The sequence below is a fragment of the Thrips palmi genome, unplaced genomic scaffold (assembly GCF_012932325.1).
Source record: "Thrips palmi isolate BJ-2018 unplaced genomic scaffold, TpBJ-2018v1 HiC_scaffold_19, whole genome shotgun sequence".
In the NCBI taxonomy this organism is placed as follows: Eukaryota; Metazoa; Arthropoda; class Insecta; order Thysanoptera; family Thripidae; genus Thrips; species Thrips palmi.
The window spans coordinates 254,630-275,183 of record NW_023144628.1 but is presented as its reverse complement, the minus strand read 5'-3'; the positions used below and the strand labels follow the sequence as shown (position 1 = coordinate 275,183).

The following is a 20,554-nucleotide window of genomic DNA, read 5'->3' as shown; positions in this document are numbered from 1 at the left end:
TAATGCAAGCCAAGCAAAACTTCAGAGTTTTGAATAAGTTTGTAAGGATAAATAATATATGAAGAAAGCAGAACACAAACACATTGGAAAACAAAAGCAACAGTATTAATCAAATCACGCACTCAACACACCAAACAAATAAGATATGTTAATAGCGACAGATCTGGCAAGAGAGTAGTCAGTGGCTTCCACTGGTCCAATTGTTAATTATAGCAAATTCAAATGATGATAATCAATTGGGAAATAAGTGCAACTTATTGGTGTTAGTTTATACAAGACAATTGGAAATGTCATTCAGCTTCATGCAATTATTATGGCAGCAAACTGGTATCTTTCACCAATCACCATTGGAACTGTTGGTGGAAAAAAGCAGTTAGTAAAAGATAGATCCAAAAGAAAAATTCTCCTTAAAGCTGACAGCAGATGGAGACACCCATTCTGTAGCTGCTAAGAGTACCCTGGAAAAACAAAATTCTCTTTATTAAGTGAGTTAAGGGCTCAGTGGGGTATAGTAGGAAAAAAATAATAAAAATTACATTTAAAAAAAATTTAATAATTATGGTTATTATTGTATTCATTACAATATACTCATATCCAAACATAAAAACAAATACAGCCATAAAGTAAATATAAGGTGGGCACAAAGGGATGTGAATTACTAAGAACACAAACAGAGTATTTACATAAGATATAACTGTTTGTAATGAGTGGAATGCTTCAAGCATAAACAAATGCTATGTCACACAGTGCTAACTCTCTCCACTACTTGAATGGGGAGGAAAGACAACTTTGTACAGAACAATTTGTCTCAATACTGTATCAGTTGTAAGGCTGCTATGGAGAGGGTGTTCAGGAAACATAAGAAATTCTTCTCATGCATTTATAAGGAAAGTTGTCCTGTTGTGGTGCAGGCCCTATCACATGGCAAAATATTTTTCATATAGAACCTCAGTGAGGACAACTTTGAACCATAATACTATGTTTGTCCACGTTTGGCACATACAGAGGGGCGCATCTTGCCTCATGCCAGAATAACTCCTAAAGATTGGCAAAGTTGAGTTGCTTATAAAATAAAACTAAGTGTTGATGAAAATAGAAACACGCTCTGCAGTTCACACTAGCACTATTGCCGACCGCATTGTCTTGCGCAAGTCCGAAAATATTTATTGATTTTGGCTTTCATTAACCTGAATCATTCTCACCAAAAGATTTGTTTAAAATGTGTAATTAAATTTTATTCAAGACCAGCCTAAACATAAACTTTTCTTTTTCCTGAAAATAAATACGAGATTACGTTGTACAGTATTTTTACCTCTCATTCTCTCTTAGTATTATTATTTAAAAAATTATTTAATACTTTGCTTCTAAAAACTACCAAGAGACATTCGCTTCCTCAAAACTTCACTTAAGTTTAAGAAAAATAGTATGTACAGCATTAAAATGAATACGTAAATGAGGGCATTTCAAACGGAAGGAAAAAGAGAGGTTGCCAAAAGGAGGACTGATAAAAAAATATTAAAAATATGACACTTGAGAAAGCAAATGATCCATCACATGATAGTTTTTCTCAATTCACACAATGGCTTATCTCTTTCACAAAGACTGCACGTACCACAAAGTAGTTCAACTCACCAACTAATCAGACTCTGAAAGAACCTCATTGCTCCTTGAATTGTGAAAGTAAGGAACAATTGGGAACACATGATAATAGTGAAAATAAAATTTAAAAAAAAACATTGAGGCCAATTTATATGCGGACTCGGGCATGAGGATAATACCAACTCATTCACTACCAGTTGGTCATTTTTGGATGGTTCATTTCTTTAAGAAAATAAAGCGCCACAATATTTTTCAGTCACTGACACAATAGATCTACATTTCACTTTGCACTGATACAAGTATGTGCCCGGAGTATCTGAACCCTTCACGCAACAAGGTGTAAGCCATGACAATAGCACCAGCCACTAAAGTCATTGCCAGGGCATTGATGATGATTGCCTCCTCCCCCAAATACGAGTAGGAAACCCTGAAAGCATGACAACGTTGCTCAATTAGTTGAAACAAAAAATCGGCAAGGATCCTAAAACTGGAATGAAAGCTGAAAACTATTAAATTAAATGATTAAGTTCTTCATCCGCCACTGCCACCTCATGCATTTAAAAATGAAAAAGAAATTGAGTCATTAATTGTAAACATAAATATGATACAGGAAACCTGAAGGCCTGCCCAACGGTGTAACAGTGCTTACCCAAGAGTAAAGATGGTCTTCTCTGTCAGTCCGGTGAGGCAGGTGGCAACGGCAAGCATGAATGTAAGGATTCCAAAGGTGGCATGGATTGGGACCAGGGAGGCACGGAATCCGGCAGTAGCATTCTCACAGCACAGCAGGATGAGGAAGCTGAAGAAGCCCACGACAAACTGTAAAACAAAGTCAACAGAGTTCATATAATTCCCCTTAAAACCAAATAAACCTGAGGTACCTCTTGAGAATTTCGAATAATTTTTGGGATTTACCTGAAGAGCAAACAGGCCCATGGTCACGAAGCCCATCCAGCTGTGCAAGGAATAGAAGTTGCGGATCGGAGGGTTGGCCAGGTTGTGGGAGTCCAGGACGGCGATGAAGCCCACCACCACACAGGGGACGGCCAGGGCGTGGAAGATGGTGTGGAACAGCTTGACGTAGATGCGGCGGCAGCAGCGGCCCACGCGGTACAGCAGCATGGCTAAGGTACAGAAAGCGACAACATGAGCAACAATGTCGACAATGTCTGCACGGTCTTACCGCGGTCGTGCGCCAACTTACAGAAACCGCTGAAGGTGATGAAGCCGGCGATCATGAGCACCGGGTGCAGATTGAACTCCAGGGTCGGGTTCTCGTTCCAGGCGAAGCCACCTCGGTAGTACAGCACCCAGAAGAGCACGAGCACCAGGGCACCGATGAGCAGGATGATGGCGAGCGCCACCACCAGCAGGAACTCGAACCAGTTCCCACACGCCCAACTGTTCTCATCGTCATAATTGCGATGCCTGCAACAGGAGCAAGGGGCGCCGCCGTTACGCACAGGCCGAGCACGTCGACCTGACCCTGGCCGTCAGGCACTGGTCAGGCCGGCCGGCCGGCATCGCATGCACACATCTCCAGGTCGCTTCTCAGAAAAAGTGTTGCGAGCAAAAAGATAAAGCGGCGAAGGCCAAACGGTCAGCTCGTCGTTGCACGGATCAATTTTCTTTTCCACGCGTGAATTTTGCTGGGGCGTCGGGGGAGGGGGAAGGACGACGCGGCTTGGTCCGACGCCACCCAAAGCCACAACGGTCAGGCGCTGCCGCTACCTCTGTGTCCCACCTCGCGGAGGTCTGCGAGGCCCTCTGCCTGGTGGTGGCCCGCTTGGCCGCGCTCCACCCGGCCAGGGCGAGGCGCGACGCCTGCCCGCGGCCGCTGCGTGCCCACTGCGTCGCGCGCACCCCCGTCGCCGTGCCCGTGGCGCCCCCGGGCCGCTTGGCGGTGCCGTGGCCGCGGAGCAGCGCGCTGGAGGGCGACGACGAGGCCGCGAGCCGGCCCAGCCCCCAGCGCTCCCTCGGCGCGGACGCCGAGACCACGCTGCTGCCGCTGCTGACCCCGCTGCTGGTGCCGCTGCCCGCGCTGCTTGCTGTGCAGCTGGAGCTGCTCGTGGCACAGCCGCCCACGTCGCCGAGGCTGCAGGACGGCCCCAGCGCCGCAGCCGCCGCGGGCAGCGTGGCCGTGGGTAGCGCCAGGTCCAGGATGTCGACGGGGGCCAGCTGCGCCGCGGGCCGCGCCGTCGGCGACATCGTCGGCGACCTCATGGCCGACCTCATGGGTTGCGCGGGAGGCTGCGCCACCGCCGGCACGGCCTGCGCGGCCTGGACGGGGGCGGCGCGATCTGGGGGAAGGGAGGGAGAGGCGGGGTGGGCGGGACGCGGACGTGCAGACGGGCAGTACGGGCAGGACAGGGCAATGCCCCGTGGCGGCGCGGAGGCGCGGCGGCGCAGGCTGCATCGCACTGCATCGGTGCAACGCGACGCCGCGAGTGCCTACGTTGCCTACACTGCCTGCTGCAGCGTGCGAGTGATGCCGGGGGAGATAGTGGACCTGCAGCCTGCAGGTCGAGTATGGGCTGCACGCTGTACTCGACTTGGAACTTTCCAATACGGGGGAAGGAGGAGAGGAGGGGCATCGAGGCGCACAGTGCTGCGCAGTGCCCGGTAGCACACTGCACACCGCGGCCGCCCGATAAATTCTCATTCTGCTTTCCCGCTTCCCCACCGCCACCGCCAGCCTTGCCGCCAGCGCGCTCAGGACGCCCAGCACACCCCTCACCAGTCTCGTATATTATTCTGGTCCGCTAATTCCACGCGCAAAACGTACCGTGGAGCAGGGCGCCCCCTTGGCCCCCGTGGTGGGGCTGCGGGGCGGGCGGGGCGACAGGGGCCGCGGGGGCATGGCCAGGGGCATGGCCAGGGGCATGGCCAGGGGGCGGGGGGCGCTCGGCCATCGCCCTGCAAGTTGGCTGGGTCTAGGGCACAGCCAGGCACCAGAGGCGCGGCGCAGTGCGATCCAACGACTGTGTGCTGCGCTGCCTGGCCCTACCGCCTTTGACGCCTGTGAGTCCTTCGTCCTTCGGCCGACGCGGCGGAACGAAAAGGGAACCCTGGGCCGCAACAATGCGGGGAAGGGGGCGGGGGAAACCAAAGGCCAGCAAAACCAAAGCACGAGCCGGCTTTGAACGCTTTGACTGCTTTTCGACGCTTTGACCGGCACGCGGCACGGCCATACGCAATGCCCCTCGCCGACTTGGCTTTACGACGGCCCGGGTTCAAACACTCGCGCCGCGTTCATTTTGGTTTATTTCTGGCCGCGCCTTCCGTGCCTTCCGCGCCTCTCCGCAACGCGCGTGCCCCGAGGGCGTGCCCAGGCGCGGCCCCCGAGAGACCGCCGTGGACACGCGTGGACATTGCAGCGCGCGGAGTGCTCTCTTGCACTCGTACGGGCGTCCCGCAGAGGTGCGAGAGAGACAGCCGGGAAGCACTGTTTGGAATTGGACTACAGCCCCACGGCCCGCGGTGCGCACGCCGGCCACGGTCAACGCCCCAGCGGGCCCAGTGGGCCTGCATGCCCGTGAGATAACCAACGGGCCATCCTCATCCTCACGGGGCCCAAGTCCATGCCCGTGGCCTCGCGCATGCCGCCGGCCCGCCCGCCGGCCCGCCCCAGCCAGTGTTGCTCCCCAAGGCCTGGGAAAAAGAAGCAGAAGCGCCCCACCGCGGACCGCGCTGGCCGAGGCGCTGGCCGACCTCAGCTGCAGTGCAGGCGTCGCAAGGCGTCGTTGCTCCGCACAGTGGGCCAGAAGACCGGTGGAGGCGGCCAAAACTCTGGACGCGTTTTGAGCTCCAGAGTCGCTAAATGGGGCTCGAACCCAACGTGTGACCCCACCAATGGATTGCTCTCCGAACGAGGAATCCATTGGTGGGGTCACACGTTCGGTTCGAGTCCCATTTAGCGACTCTGGAGCTCAAAACGCGTCTTTGGCCGCCTCCGGCCCACTGTGCTCCGTCTCCCTCGCACTCTAGGGCCGTTAGGGGTGCGAGGGGGACGGCACCGTTGGCTGAGGCTCGAGGGCCCAGGCCGGGCCCAGGCCGGGGGCGGCTCGAGGCTTGACAACCTTTCGGAGCGGACGGGACAGACAGGCCGGCACCGCGGCCGTGCCGGTTTCGCCACGCCGCAGCGCGCGCAGCCAGCACGTCCTAACGAGAGCAGCCACTTGGCGAGGGAGGCACGGCAAGGCAAGGCCGCCACGCAACCTGTTGCCACGAAAGCGCCACTTGTGTCGCCGTCGTCGTGTTCGAATCCCGCCCCAGCCACTTGTATTTTATTTTGTATTTTTTACCGCTCCTCGGCGCGGTGTATACGTACTCGGCACTGCGCGCGGTGGCCCCGGCCGCTGCACTGCCCGAGCGCCACGGCGTGCCGGCGTGCCGCGCGCAGCCCAAGAAAGGGCAAACGGCGAAGGGGCTCCAACGCTCGAACCTCGAGACTGAGACTCCGAGGCGGGGGAGGCCGCGCGCATCGCATCGCACCGTCTCGCGGTGCGCAGCGCGCAGCCGCCAATTTGGCGAATTTCAATCAACCGCACATCGCCCTCGTCACCCGGTCTCTGTCGCACTCAAGGGGCGTGCCCTATAAGTGCGAGAGAGACAGCGAATGAGGCTGCAGGAGCCTGGACCGCCGCCGCGTCCGCCGCGCACCCCGCTGCCCGCCGTTACTCCGAGCAGGCCGGGGCCCTGCCGGCCGGCCATGCGATCGGCAGAGAATGAGTCGTTACTTTGGAAAAGGGCGGGAAGGAACAATGAAGAAAAGGAAAGGCGCGGCGACGACGGTCCCCGGCGGCCAGTGCAGCCAGCCAGAGCAGCCAGCTGCAGCGCGGTGCGTGGTTTTGGCGCCAATAATCCCATGTGGTCCTTCCCTTCCCCGAGGCATGCTGCGATCAGCGAGTCGCCCGCCACGCAAAGTGGGAGGCGGACAAAACTCTAGACGCGTTTTGAGCTCCAGAGTCGCTAAATGGGACTCGAACCGAACGTGTGACCCCACCAATGGATTGCTCTCCGAACGAGGAATCCATTGGTGGGGTCACACGTTCGGTTCGAGGCCTGTTTAGCGACTCTGGAGCTCAAAACGCGTCTAGAGTTTTGTCCGCCTCCCACTTTGCGTGGCGGGCGACTCGCTGATCGCAGCATGCCTCGGGGAAGGGAAGGACCACATGGGATTATTGGCGCCAAAACCACGCACCGCGCTGCAGCTGGCTGCTGGTTTTGTCCGCCTGCACCGGTCTTCTGGTCCACTGTGCCACGCTAGACAACGCACCCGGGCCTGGCCGCCAAAAGCACCTTCCGCACCCCAGGAGGCAGAAGAAGGCCCCCCAGAGTCTCAGCTCGCGGCCAGGCCATAGCCAAGCCAACCGCGAAGATGAAGACCTCACAGACACGCCGCGCAACTGGCGCGCCACTGTAACTGCGGCCCGTCACCGCCGTCACCGCGCACCGCCTCGTCGTCGTCCCGTCCCGCCAGTCCTGTCGTGTCACTCGCGTGTCACTCGCGTGTCATGTCTCTCGCGGTGTCACTCCGCAGTGCGGCGTGTGCGGCCGGCCGGTCCGGCTGGCCAGGGCCTCGACGTCTCGACCGTCCCAACAGGTCCAACGCGGAGCACGGAGCACGCGGAGTGAGAGGGAGAAAGTGCCGCCTGCCGGCAAGCACGGCAAGCCTGCCGCCACCGGCGAGGCGACCATCGGCATCCCATTCCCTCCGCCCGCGAGTACCGAGTGTACCAGTGTACCGCCACCGCCGGCATTAATGTAATTATCGCGTGCCGGTTCAGTCGATGGCCGCAGCCCCGCAGCCCCGCAGGCCGTCTCTCTCGCACCGGGACGGGACGCCCCGTGGGTGCGAGGGGGACAGCGCGACGAAAACACGGCTCGGCGTCAGCCAGCTGGCCGCGCCCGGGCCGCGCCACACCTACGCGACGGCCTGCATCGCTTTTCCCGCCCGAGTCGCGAGGGAAGAGCGAGCGAGGGGGCATGAGGCCCGTTGGCCCGTTCCGTTTTTCTTTAATTTCTCTTCCGGCCAGACTCGTCGTCTTTGGTCTCGCTCCCCCGAAAGGCCCGAAGGCGGCGCGTCGATTGGCCGGACGGCGACTGGAACGCCACCACACCGCCAGGACCGCCAGGCGTGGGAACGCAGCCGTCTGATTCCGAGCACTGCTTTCGTCGCACTGTCTCTCTCGCACTCATGGGGCGGTCCTAGGGGTGCGAGAGAGACAGACCGACGAAGCAGTGTTCGGAATCAGACGGCAGCGCGGCGGCAGGCGAGGCGGCCTCCAGCGCCTCCTGCCCCGATCCGCCAAAACAAAGAGCGGACTGCAGGCAAAGTGAGCAACGCCTCGCTCTCTCTCGCACTCGTGGGCGTCTCGCTAGAGAACAAGAGAGACAGAACTACGAAGGCGACTCTAGGAATCGGGCGGTAGAGACCTAAACGCGGACGCGCGCTCAGGCAAGCTGGCGAGGTGAACACACAGACCGCGCTCAGCCGAGGCTGAGGCCGCGACGCCGGGACTGCTAAGCCGCGGGTTTGAGGTTGCACGGCTTCCGAGGAACCCTGGGGCCTGGACCGCCTGGACCCCACCGTCGGCGTCAGGGACGCGGAGCCGCGTCTAGGGCACGGCCTGCCTGCCTGCAACAGTTGACGGCGTGCTTCGCGCTTCGCGCTTCTCGGCCGAGCCCCGAGAGCTACTTGCAGGGCGTGGTCGCGGAGGCACGTGCGGCACACTGGCGGCGCACTGGCGGCACGCTCGGCACTGCCAGACGGTCACGTGGTCACGTGTCTCGGAGTCCCGGACAGTCCCGGACAGCCCACTGGTATGACTCGGCCGACGCGGCTGACTCGGCTTGCTCCGCTTCAGCGAATTGAATCGTTAGCCGCGGATAGCGGCCGATTGGGATTCGTTGTCGGCAGCGGGACGGAGACTGTTCTGCAGTCGCTCGCTCAGGACACCCTGTGCCGTGAGCGTGACAGAGACAGAGCGACGAAACAGCTGCCCAGAATCAGCCTGCAGGCGGACACCACACTGCAAATCCAAGTGTAGGACAGGTCGACACTTTAAGGCGTAGACCAGTTTGTCCTACGCTTGCAAGTGTCGACCAGCTGCGTCCGACGCCTGCATGTGTAGGACACTGTTTGTCCTACGGCAAATTACACTGAGTTTCCTATTGTGGCGCCACACTTCAGCCGTCGGACATGCTGCGGTCGACACTTGCAAGTGTTGGACAGTGTGTGGTCGACACTTCAAAGCGTCGGACACAACTGGTCGACACTTGCAAGCGTAGGACAAACTGGTCTACGCCTTAAAGTGTCGACCTGTCCTACACTTGCAGTGCAACCCCTAGTCACGTTTAGAGCTCTCGAGTCCTCAGTTGGAACTCGGCCGTAACACATGAGGCCATCTTTGGAATACCCTTCAGACGAGGACTATCCCCGGGTACCACGCTGGAGGTGCTAGGCGCGGCCAGACGGGTGCCCGCCTCAACTGGCGCCTCCATTGCCTCCGGTCCACTGCCTCTGTGACACTCTGACGGGGAGGTTGCGTCGCGAAGTCGCGACCTTGAGGCGCCTGGCTGAGGCGCGTCATGCGGACCGCGGACCGCCCCGCTTCCCAGGCGCGTCGCGCTGCTGCCCGCTGTCCGGGACTCCAGCACGCCCTTGTGCGCCTTGTGCGCCTTGTGCCCTGGCAGGCTGGCGGGCTCCGGCTAAAGAGCCTGGCGCGGCCTAGCGCCTTGTCCGCCGCACCGCGGCACCGCGGCGCTGCGAAGAGCCTTGATTGTCCGTCCGCGTGGCCGCGCCGTGCCGCGCCTTGCCGAGCCCAGCCGATCGCTTAGAAACCTCTAACGCCGTCCGCAGGCCCATTCTGAACAGCGCCGCGTTGCACAGTGGGCCAGAAGGCCAGTGGAGGCGGACAAAACTCTAGACGCGTTTTGAGCTCCAGAGTCGCTAAATGGGACTCGAACCGAACGTGTGACCCCACCAATGCATTCCTCGTTCGGAGAGCAATCTATTGGTGGGGTCACACGTTCGGTTCGAGGCCTGTTTAGCTACTCTGGAGCTCAAAATGCGTCTAGGATTTTGTCCGCCTCCACCGGTCTTCTGGCCCACTGTGCGTTGTCGCTCAGTCGCTCGCGCGCCCCCTTCGGCCCACGGAGAGGGAGAGACAGAGCGACCAGCCTCAAGGCAAAAAGATGCGAGAGCACGGAGAGACCTTCACGGACCTTCAGAAGAGCGCGGCGCACGGCGTGCACGCCGCGGTGGGCGAGGCGAGGCGAGGCGTTCTGACTGCTGCTGCTCTTCCCAGTGTGCGGCGCGGCTGCCAGTGTGGCTGCATCAGGCAGGCTGCTGCGGCGTCTCGGAAAAAAGGCGAGGCTCGCAGGTTGCGGTCAAAGGAGAGAGGAGGGGGAGGGGGCGTGGCGTGCCTTGACTCTGCCTTGGCTCCGTGCCGCCTCGCGCTACGCCGCTACGCTCTACGTTCTACCACCACGGTCTACCACCACAATCATGCAATTTAATTAGAAATTAATAGATTGTATAATGTTTTTCTTTATCTCTAGAGAAAAGCATAGACAGGGGCTGGGGCCTGGGGCTGCCGGCGCCGGCGGGAGATGGTTTTTCAGTCCTAGCTCCTAGGCCGCTGCAGTTAGAGGGGTATACTAAGCGAGTGGATTGTAGCTTAGACTGAGACCTACAATCGCCTCGCTTACTCTACCTATTTAATTTGAACGGTTTAGGACTTACAGCCGAAAAACCGTCCCCGGCCCATGCCTCACAGTGGCCGGCAGAGGCGCCCAGCGGCCGGGGCAGAGCCATAACGACGCGAGCGCCGCGCGGTGGCGGCCGGAGCAAGCACCAACTGCCGCCGCGAAAGGTAGTTCGGTTTTCGTGCATAGCTGATCCTCCATACCATTCTGCTCCGTGGTTCTACTACGACGCCGCACTGCCGCGCTGACCCGCGAGAGGCTAGCCCAGCCCAGGTCCGCCCGACCCACATCGTCCTGGCCGCGCCGTGGCCGTGGCGGGCCGGGCCGGGCCCTTCGTCAGGTTCAGCGACCTCCTCTCCGGATCCCGAAGACGCGAAGGAGGTCATGCCCGTCCCCGGCGTGGAGTCGCGGCGAGGAGTCGCGGCGCCGACGCCAGCCCGCTCGCCGCGGTCCTGGTCCTGGGCCCCTCGGCCCTCACTGTTTCGTCTGCGGGCTGCCTACCCGGCGCCAGCCAGGCTCATTGCAAATGGCGCTCTCCTCGCTGTCTCACTCGCACTCCAGGGCTTCCCGAAGGGGTGCGAGGGAGACAGATCGTCGGGGCTCTGCTAGGAAAGGGACTGCAGCCTTCGCGACAGCTGCGCGCTGCGCCGTTGGACTGCAGCCACGCATGCATTACCGCTCGCGCGACGCCGTCGCCGCACTGTTGCGCATGTCCGCTTCTGTTGACCGGCCTGGCGGGGCCTGGCAGGGCCTGGCGGGGCCTGGCGCACCGCGCTTTCCAAACAAACCAATAGCCCGGCCCATTCGTCGCTGTCCCTCTCGCACTCACGGAACATCCGGTAGGGTACCGCAGGGGTGCGAGAGGGACCGAGCCTTGCCGTGCAGGGCACGTCCTCGGTGCACAATGTCCCCCCGCGTCGGCCGTGCCGGCCGTGCCGGGTGAGAGTGACTGACAGACTGGGCGGCCGACTGGCGGCGCCGTCCCCGGGACAGTCCCGCCCCTCGCTTTCCAGGCGACGCGCGTCGCAGTGTGTATTTAAATCGGGTGTACCTGGCCTGGCTCGCCGTGCCGGACCGCGCCGGACGGTCGCGGCCATCGGGAAGCGAGCGCGCCGGCCCGGCAGAGCCAGGGCAGAGCGTTAAGCGTTAGTAGCTCCACTAGCGTCAGTCTCGTCCTCGTCCCGTCACGTCGTCACGTCCACGGCATGCTGAGCAGCCTAGGCCAGGCCAAGTCAGGCCAGGCCAAGTCAGGCCAAGTCAGGCCAGGCCAAGTCAGGCCAGGCCAAGTCAGGCCAGGCCAAGTCAGGCCAGGCCAAGTCAGGCCAGGCCAAGTCAGGCCAGGCCAAGTCAGGCCAGGCCAAGTCAGGCCAAGTCAGGCCAGGCCAAGTCAGGCCAGGCCAAGTCAGGCCAGGCCAAGTCAGGCCAGGCCAAGTCAGGCCAAGTCAGGCCAGGCCAAGTCAGGCCAGGCCAAGTCAGGCCAGGCCAAGTCAGGCCAGGCCAAGTCAGGCCAGGCCAAGTCAGGCCAGGCCAAGTCAGGCCAAGTCAGGCCAGGCCAAGTCAGGCCAGGCCAAGTCAGGCCAGGCCAAGTCAGGCCAGGCCAAGTCAGGCCAGGCTGCTCCGGTTCGGCCAGAGGCGTCAAAGGTCAAGGCCGAGCCGAGGCCGAGTGGAAGCCTCCCCAAGCCGACGAACAAGAAGCGGGCCGAGGCCCCGAGGCCCTTCATGCCCAAGCGAGAGGACCAGGAGGACGAAGCTGGCATGCCACGGGCAAGGCTGGCAAGGGGCTGCGGGGGCTCGGGTCGGGGCTTGGGGACACACCGGTGGGCTTTGGACGGTCTGGGGGCCCTTGTCGGCAGACGCGGCAGGGTCGGCTGGTGGCTCTGCTCGCTCTCGCTCTGCTGGTGGGCCAGGGCGGCCTGGTGGGCCTGGTGGGCCATTGCCGCCTGGCGGGCCTGGCGGGCCAGCTCGGCTTGCTGCGCCTTCCTAGCCGCGCTCGACGACGACCGGTGCAGAGAACGCGACGTGTCGGTCCAGCGGTCCGGGCTGACCGTAGGGCTGGCCGAAGGGCTGGACGCGCTCCCCGCCATGCCGACTCACCTGCAACAACAACAAAAACAACAAAGCGTGAGCGGCGAGCCGGGAACAACAATATCAACATCTCATCGACGTGCAAGTATGTCTCACTTCCTCATTTTTTCCCCCGCCCGTTTCCTCCTTTCTCTGTGGACTGACTCCGCACCGCGTTTCGCTCTGTCTCTCTCGCACCTGTGCGGAGCGCTCTCCTAGTGCGACAGAGACAGAGCGATGAAAGCGTTGTTCGGAATGGCTCGGCTGGCCGCGCTGCGTTTGCACTGCACCACTCTGCACTGCAGTCGGTCGGACGGATGAAAGGACGACAGGAATGTGCGGGGAAGGCGTGGCCTGGCGTGGCGGCGCACTCTCCACCAAGATGGCGTTGCCGCCGAACGCCGAGCGTCCCCGAAGACCGCGCCGTGCCACGCCAATGGGGCAACCGGCTTACCCTCCCGGTGACACGATTCGGCATTCGGCCAGTAGCAGCGCTAGCAGCGCTAGCAGCCCACCCGGGTTTCGCCACACCAACAAAAAGCCTCGCCGACTTACTCACTGATTCCGACTAGAGCTTCGGTCGCTCTGTCTCTCTCGCACTCACGGGGCGGTGCGCGAGTTGCGATAATTCCCGTCCCAGTCATCCAGCAGGCTGATTCAGAACAGTCGTCTCGTCGCTCTGTCTCTCTCGCACCCATGGCGCGCCCCGTAGGGGTGCGAGGGAGACAGAGCGACGGAACGACTGCCGGCGGTGCGGCACCACGCGGCACGCCCCCTGCTTTCCGCCTCTGTGGCTCGCGGCGGTGCGACGCGGCGTGGCCAGCCAAATGCCAAACGCGCACTTTGGCGCAACACGGGCGTAGCCGCGTGGCCGAGGCGGGGCCAAGCCGGCACTGGCCGCCCATTCACAAACGGCCGGACTGCTTTTCGATGAGAGAAAGAGAAACCGGCGGAGGAGGCGGCTTCGGGTGGCGGCACGGAACGCCGTGCGGGGTAGGCCGCCGGCCGCCAGGCCGTGCGCCTACGCGGGAGGGTTGCCTACCCGGGCCGCGGCAGGGGCTCGCGCGTCGCCAGGGAATCAGCGCGCAGAGGGCTATCTCTCTCTCTCTCTCTCTCTCTCTCTCTCTCTCTCTCTCTCTCTCTCTCTCTCTCTCTCTCTCTCTCTCTCTCTCTCTCTCTCTCTCTCTCTCTCTCTCTTTCTCTTTCTGTCTCTCTCTCTCCCCCCCTTCCTTGTACGGCACGGAGCCGTTGCACTCCAGCCGGGCAGACCTATTCCGAAGCTGACTCCGCCTCTCTCGCGCCCCAACGGGACACGCCGAGAGTGCGAGAGGGACAGAGCGTGCGGATTCACTCTGCAGATCGGGGCGGCGATGCCGCCGATGCTGGCGGGGAGATGCGACGCACCGCCAGACTTTCCCGACAACAACAACGAGACGCCCGGAGAGGAAGCGAACGAGACCCCAAAAAAGAGAAACCAAAAAAAAATTGAATCAAAATCGGGCCGGAACACGATCCGAAAACGAACGACTCGGGGCGCGATCATGCACGAAGTGGGGAAAAACAGAGGAACTCTGTCTGACTGGAGCCGGGGCACGGAGCAGCTCCTCCCCCCCCCCTCAACCGGTGCCCGCTTTTTGCAGGATCCGGTCGCTGTGCAGCGCAGCGCGGCAAACTGCACTTTTACTTGGATGGACCAAAACAGCGGCCCTGGCCAGGAGACGGCCAGTCGAGCCTACACTCTAAATGTAGGGTGTCCAGAAACTGGGCGCCTTTGTCGCCCGCCCCACTTTTTAGGGTGCCAAATGTCGCCCAGTTTCTGGGCACCTTTGTCGCCCAGTCTAGGGGTGGACAATCCACAAAGGAACCTGCCTTCACCCATGGCTCAGCAGCGACTAAGGTGCCAAAGGTGGCCAGAATCTGGGCACCTTAGTCACCCAGGAACTAGACACCTGTGCATCCTCTACCATGGGAGAGGGCCGGTTGCTGTATGATTTGTCCACGCCGAGACTGGGTGACAAAGGTGCCCAGAAACTGGGCGACATTTGGCACCCTAAAAAGTGGGGCGGGCGACAAAGGCGCCCAGTTGCTGGGCACCCCATATTTAGAGTGTAGCCGAGAGGGTTTGGAATCATCGAACAAGTGGCGGTGCCTGCCTCGATCGACGGACAACCCATATTGATTCGACTGAGTCCCATTCCAGGACTGTTTTCGCCCTCAAAACGCAACCAGAGTTGCCACCGCCCACACTGGTGCGGAGCGCTGCGCCGAGCCCTGCGCCTGATTCCGGAGGACCGTGTCGTCGCTCCGTCTCTCTCGCACCCCCACGCGACGCGCCGACGCGACGCGCCGACGCGCCACGAGAGCGAGGGAGACAGACAGCGACGCGGCGGAGCAAGGGGAGGGGTTTCCTGGTGACCGGCGCACAATCCCGAATCACGGCACGCCGTGCCACGCCGTGCACGGTCCTGGCCGCGATGATGCACCGGCGTGGCACGGCGTGGCACGGCGTGCCGGGGAAGGACGCGATCCGGTCGTCGCGGTCCGCTGCCGCTGCTGGCCGTCGAAATGACCACGGCCACAAAAACAACAACAACAAGGAAGAACAGACAGCCGGCGTCGTTTGGCCGTGCAAGTGCTGGCAGTGTCGTCGCCATCCGTTACCCGTTAGCGTCCAGTCCGGCTCCGCGGACGCGCCAGGACGCCAGGACGCCAGGACGCCAGTACACCTCCGCGCGCGACGGACGCAACGAGCTGCATTGGTCACTGTGTGGTGTGCCTGGTGTGCCCCACGGCGGCGACCCCCTCCCCTTCCTCTCCTCCAGCTTCTCGGCCAACATGGCCGTGGGCGTTTCGGCCAATTGCGCCTCATCAGATTCCCGCGGCGTGGCGCGGCGTGGCGTGGCGCGCGGCCGCGCCGACTTCGCGAGCGCCTCCACCACTACTTGGCTCTGCCGCGCTGCCCGTCTGTGTGTCATGCGGTCGGGCTTGGTCCTCGGCTTGGTCTGGTCGGGCCGCGAGCGCCGCCAGCGCCGCCAGCCAGGACTGCTAACGTAACAAGCACTCCGGCTCCAGGCGTCTCGCGCCTTCCAGCCTCCCAGCCTTCCAAACGGCGGACATTAGACGCAATACCACATGCAAAAGATGATTTGGTTTTTAATTGAGTTTTACTTCGTGACCTTTTTTTTGCAGCGTCCGAACGCTCACTGTTGACGGGGTACACATCAACGAATCGCTTTCATTCTGTCGTGTTGGCACTCCCTGTCGCCCGGCGGTGGAAGGCGGCGGATGAGATTCGCTCAAAGACAGGGACAGACGACCCGTCACTTCCTTTCCGCCTCGTCCAGGCCCATCCAGGCCGTCCAGCGTCAGTAGTAGCGCGGGGCATTTCGTTTTTGCGAGCCGGTGATAAGGGCGACGACAAGAACACCATCAGCACGAACCCGAGAAGCCGCTTCCTCGTCGCCGAGCTGTCGGTCGGGCCGATGGCAGCCAATGGCGGCGCCGTGCAGTGACGTCACCGCGCACACTCGCTGGTTGGCCCATGGGACTTGTGCACAATATATTCAGCGCGGCGAGGCATTCGCAGGTGGGGAGGAGGGGGGGGGGGCACGAGATTACACTGGCGCCGCGCACCGCGAGCTCCGCGAGCCTGGGTTCCGTCACGAGCAAGGAGCACAGCGAGCAGAGCATGGAGGGAGGGGCGGCAAGCGCGGAGCGAAGAGAAGACCCCGGATTGCCCGTCCCCGTCCCCGTGCTCCTCCAGGGCCTAGCTCGGCTCGGCTCGGCTCGGCTCGGCTCGGCTCGGCTCAGCTCAGCTCGACTCGGCTCGGCTCGGCTCAGCTCGGGTCACGACGGCGCCGCGACGCCTATGCAAGCCGAGAGATCCCGCTGCAACCGAACGCCGAGCGACGCCGAGCGACGCCGAGCGACGCGACGCCGAGTGCCGGTAGTGACCTCTGGCCGCCTCTGGCACATCAAGCAGGCCACTACCCTTCTGTCTCGACGGCACTGCCTTCCCTGCAGTGCACCGCGCACGCCGAGGAACGAACCGAACCGAAACGGCGAGGGGGGCCGCTATCTATCTATGCTCCACGCCACTGTTGTTTGGCTTTGGTGGCGAAGGGCTTGGCCCTGGGCCGCCCTGGGCCGGCCGTCCCTTCGGCCCTATCGGTCGACTAAATAAAATCCTGTCGAGATGAATACAGACGGACTCTCTCACTTCCTGCTCAGCCTGCCTGCTGCCACCGCGCTCTCCGCGCCCATGGTGCGTTTAGTTCACACACACACACACGCACACACACACACGCACACACACGCACACACACACACACACACACACACACACGCACGCGCACGCACGCGCGCACACACACACACACACACACACACACACACGCGCGCGCGCGCGCGGGGGCAATCATTATCACCCACAGCAGCCGGAACGGGCGGCCGGCCGGGCGTGGCTCGGAGCTGTCTATTTTCAATCGCAGCCCTCATCGGGACGGGGAGCGTCCGCAACGCCGCAATCACGGCATAGCGCTGTCTCTCTCGCACTCGTGGGGCGTCCCATGGAGGGCTGGGAGTGAGAGTGAGACAGAGACAGCGCGGGCAGCGCGACGAGGGCACTGTTTGGAATCGGTGCGCAGGGGCGCAGGAGCGCAGGGCGCTGCTCTTCTTCTAAAATTAGTTTAACGACAGCCCCCGTCTGGGGCGAGGCACCGAGGCACGCACCCAACTAGGAAATAATAAACACCGCAGGACGGCAAGCCTCGGCAAGCCTCGGCAAGCCTCGGCAAGACTGGCGGCGTTATGCGTTTCGTGTTTCGTGGCGGAGAGGCGGAGCAGGCCGACGCAGGGGAGGGGCACTGTTCGTTCCGCGGCAAAAAGCACACACGTGCACGCCGACTAAGTAATCGTGGGTGTCTTGCCGCCCCGCCGCGGCCCTGCCGGCCCTGCCGGCCCTCCTTGCCGGGGGACGTGGCGCCACGGCGCGCCGCGGACGCGAGTCCTTGACGGCGAGCTGCTGCTGGATCGGGGACCCCTTCCGCGGGTGGCCGACGTGGCCGACGTGGCCGACGAGGCCGTCCCCGACGCACGTCCCAGACACACGTCCGCCGCGCCCTCGTCACGTGCGCGACGACGACGTGGACGCCGCACGACGGCAGCGACAACAGCGGCAGCAGCCAGCCGTCTGATTCCGAACACTGCTTCGTCGCTCCGTCTCCCTCGCACTCTTGGCGCGCTCCGCAGGGGTGCGAGAGAGACAGAGCGACGAAAGCAGTGCTCGGAATCAGACGGCAGAGGAGCGCTTCTTTCGTCGCTCCATCTCCCTCGCACTCTTGGCGCGCTCCGCAGGGGTGCGAGAGAGACAGAGCGACGCAGCGCTGCTGTTGGGGCCGTTCGGACAGCCTGCGGGCCCTGCGGCCTGCGGGCGCGAGGGACGCCGACGAGCGCTGCACGCCGCATTAGCAGCTAAGCTCATCGCCGTCCTCCTCGTCAGCGTCGCCTCGCCGCGCTGCGCCGCGTTGCGTCGCGTCCCCCGACTCCGTGCCGCCGCATCGCTGGACCGCCTCGCCTTCCGCCCGGGCCGCGCCGCGCCGCGCCGCGCCACGCACAGCAGCAGCCCGCCCCCGCAGCCCATTACCCTAACGTTAATTGTTCAATTAGGGTCAACTCTGCGAGGCAGCGAGCGGTCCGGCCTGGACTAACAGAGTTAGATGTGAAATCTAACGCCGCCCCATTGCAAGGGGGGACGTTTTTCGGGCACAACGGGTTGGGTTGCGGAAGAGCTAAAGTGTACCGCACATTGCCAAGTATAGCACATCCGCAGTAGCGTCGCGCTCTTCGGCTAAGCCCGGCAGTCCCGGCAGCTGCGCCATGTAAAGCCCATTCGCCGCGAGTCTCTCTGGGGCGTGATTCGGCCGCCAATCCACTCCACCTGCCTTACCCCGCGCGGGCACGGCGGGCACGGCCAGCCGGGCGGGCAGGGCGTGGTCGGCCAACTGGGGCAGTGGCTGCCAGTGCGGTGCCGCGGAGCCGCGCAGTGCTGCTGGCCTTGAGGCGTGAATAGTGAATAATGCGGATCGCTTTTCAGCCCTCTGAAATGGTAATGTAATGTCCTGCGAGACGGACAGCGCCCAGCGTCCCGTCCGGTGGGCGGCGTCGGTCTCTCTCGCACCCCGACGGGGCGCCCCGATGGGCGCGAGAGAGACAGGGCGACGCAACCGCGCACAGTGGGCCAGGCGACCCGTTCAGGCGCACACAACACGTTCAGACTCTGCTACGCGCCACGCTCCTGGCTCCACAAAGCGGGACGCGAATCGAACACACGGCGGCGCCAACGGGTCGCCCTTCGTCCCTTGAACGAGGGATCGATTGGAGTTCGAGTCGAGTCCCAATCGAGAACGTGACAGCACGACAGCCCGGAAACGCGTCGTCCGCGGCGTCATGCCACGCCGCAGAGTGGGCCAGAAGACCGGTGGAGGCGGCCAAAACTCTAGACGCGTCTTGAGCTCCAGAGTCGCTTAACAGGCCTCGAACTGGACGTGTTACCCCACCAATGGATTCCTCGTTCGGAGAGCAATCCATTGGTGGGGTCACACGTTCGGTTCGAGGCCTGTTTAGCGACTCTGGAGCACAAAACGCGTCTAGAGTTTTGGCCGCCTCCACCGGTCTTCTGGCCCACTGTGCGCCGCCATGCCCGCCAGCGCCTCGCTCGCCGAACGCGCGGACGCGCGATGTGGTGTGTGCACTGTGCACCGCGAGCACCGCGCCGAAACAAAAGAATAACGCCCGGAGAAGAAAGAGAGAGAATGACACGGAGCAAAGCAAGTCGTGTGTGCGGCGAGGCAAATTTGAGACGAAACCGTACTTGGAGGGCTTGGCGGGCTTGCCGGGCTTGCCGGGGCGGTGGCGACTCGTCGCGCTTTCTCCAGCAGGGCCAGCAGCAGCAGCGAGGGCACGGCGCAGCCTTCGGGAGATGACACTTTCGAGATTGGCTTCAAACCAGCTGAGTCTTCCCCGCCATTAGCAGAGCCAGGCTGCGCCAGGCAGGGCCCTGGCCGCGCGGCGCCGTGGCGGTGGCGGCCCGGCTTCGCAAATGAGAGACGCGACTCGCGGCTCGAGCCGCGGGGCCCCGAGGCCTCCGTCTCGGTGGTCACGGCGAGCCGCGGGAGGGGGCCTTTTAGCGGCGACATCGACGAGCCCTCGGTGCACGCCTATCGGCCGGTTCAGAAGAGCGGTTTGTCGCTCTGTCTCTCCAGGGTTTATACAAAAAAATAGTGAGAATTTCCCTGACTTTTCCCTGATTTCCCTGACGCGAAATTGCAAATTTCCCTGACATTTGAGCGCATCAAAACATTGATTGAGTTGAACTCGAACGGCCGGTGTCTCGCGCTCTCCTCCGCAGTTGTCCAGCAAACAGGTCCAGTGTCGCAGCAAATATATTTTTCCCTGACATTCTGCTGCATTTTGCGAAATTCCCTGACATTTCCCTGATTTCCCTGACCCTATTTTTTTCCCTGACTTTTCCCTGATTTCAAGGTTTTCAAGGTTTGTATAAACCCTGCTCTCTCACACCCATACGGAGAGCTCCATGAGTGCGAGAGAGACAGAGCGACGATACGACTCCCCGGCTGCACGGTGCATTGCATCGGCGGTCACGACTGCGGGGGCAGGGAAAAGGGGGGGGGGGGGGGGCGCCCGGCAGGTAGGCAGAGGCAGCACAGCGGCGTGCGGCGGGCTGCCGACCCCAATTACCATTACCATTACGGGCTGGACCACAACTGCACTGAAAAACCAAATGTGGTCTAAACCACACCAAACCTGGCCAAACGTGGTCTAGACCACACCAAATGTGGCCAAACGTGGTCTACACCACACCAACTGATGTGGTCAAAATGGCACCCATCTGACCACACCAGTGGTGCGGTCTGGACCACGTTTGGTTTTTCAGTGTGATCGTATGCCATTTCGGACTCAAATAAAAGCCGTTTCGTCGCTATCCGTCTCCCTCGCACCCTCACGACACGCCCTGGGAGTGCGAGAGAGACAGGATGACGGCCGAATAAAGTCGCTCTGCTCCATCACCTTTTTCATTTTCCCTCTCCGCTTGCAAAGGGAATAAACGGTGGCGCGCCGCGGCACTGTAGGAAAGCACGTCACGTCATACACAGGATTG

At 61.4% G+C, this 20,554-nt stretch overlaps 1 protein-coding gene across 4 annotated transcripts in view; it reads right to left on the bottom strand.

The window, feature by feature from the left end:
• LOC117645780 (cytochrome b reductase 1) overlaps positions 1-20,554 on the bottom strand; it is a 36,224-nt gene that overhangs the window by 1,930 nt on the left and 13,740 nt on the right. The window contains exons 2-6 of one of the 4 annotated variants that reach the window (XM_034386184.1): positions 12,127-12,405; positions 2,804-3,027; positions 2,515-2,723; positions 2,249-2,418; positions 533-2,026 (exon numbers count right to left, since the gene is read on the bottom strand). In XM_034386184.1, the coding sequence (XP_034242075.1) occupies positions 1,873-2,026; positions 2,249-2,418; positions 2,515-2,723; positions 2,804-3,027; positions 12,127-12,395 (1,026 nt within the window). In that variant the 5' untranslated portion in view covers positions 12,396-12,405 and the 3' untranslated portion in view covers positions 533-1,872. Of the gene's footprint in view, positions 1-532; positions 2,027-2,248; positions 2,419-2,514; positions 2,724-2,803; positions 3,028-12,126; positions 12,406-20,554 lie in introns of those variants that run through there. The other 3 variants (XM_034386185.1, XM_034386186.1, XM_034386187.1) reach the window with 3 other exon arrangements.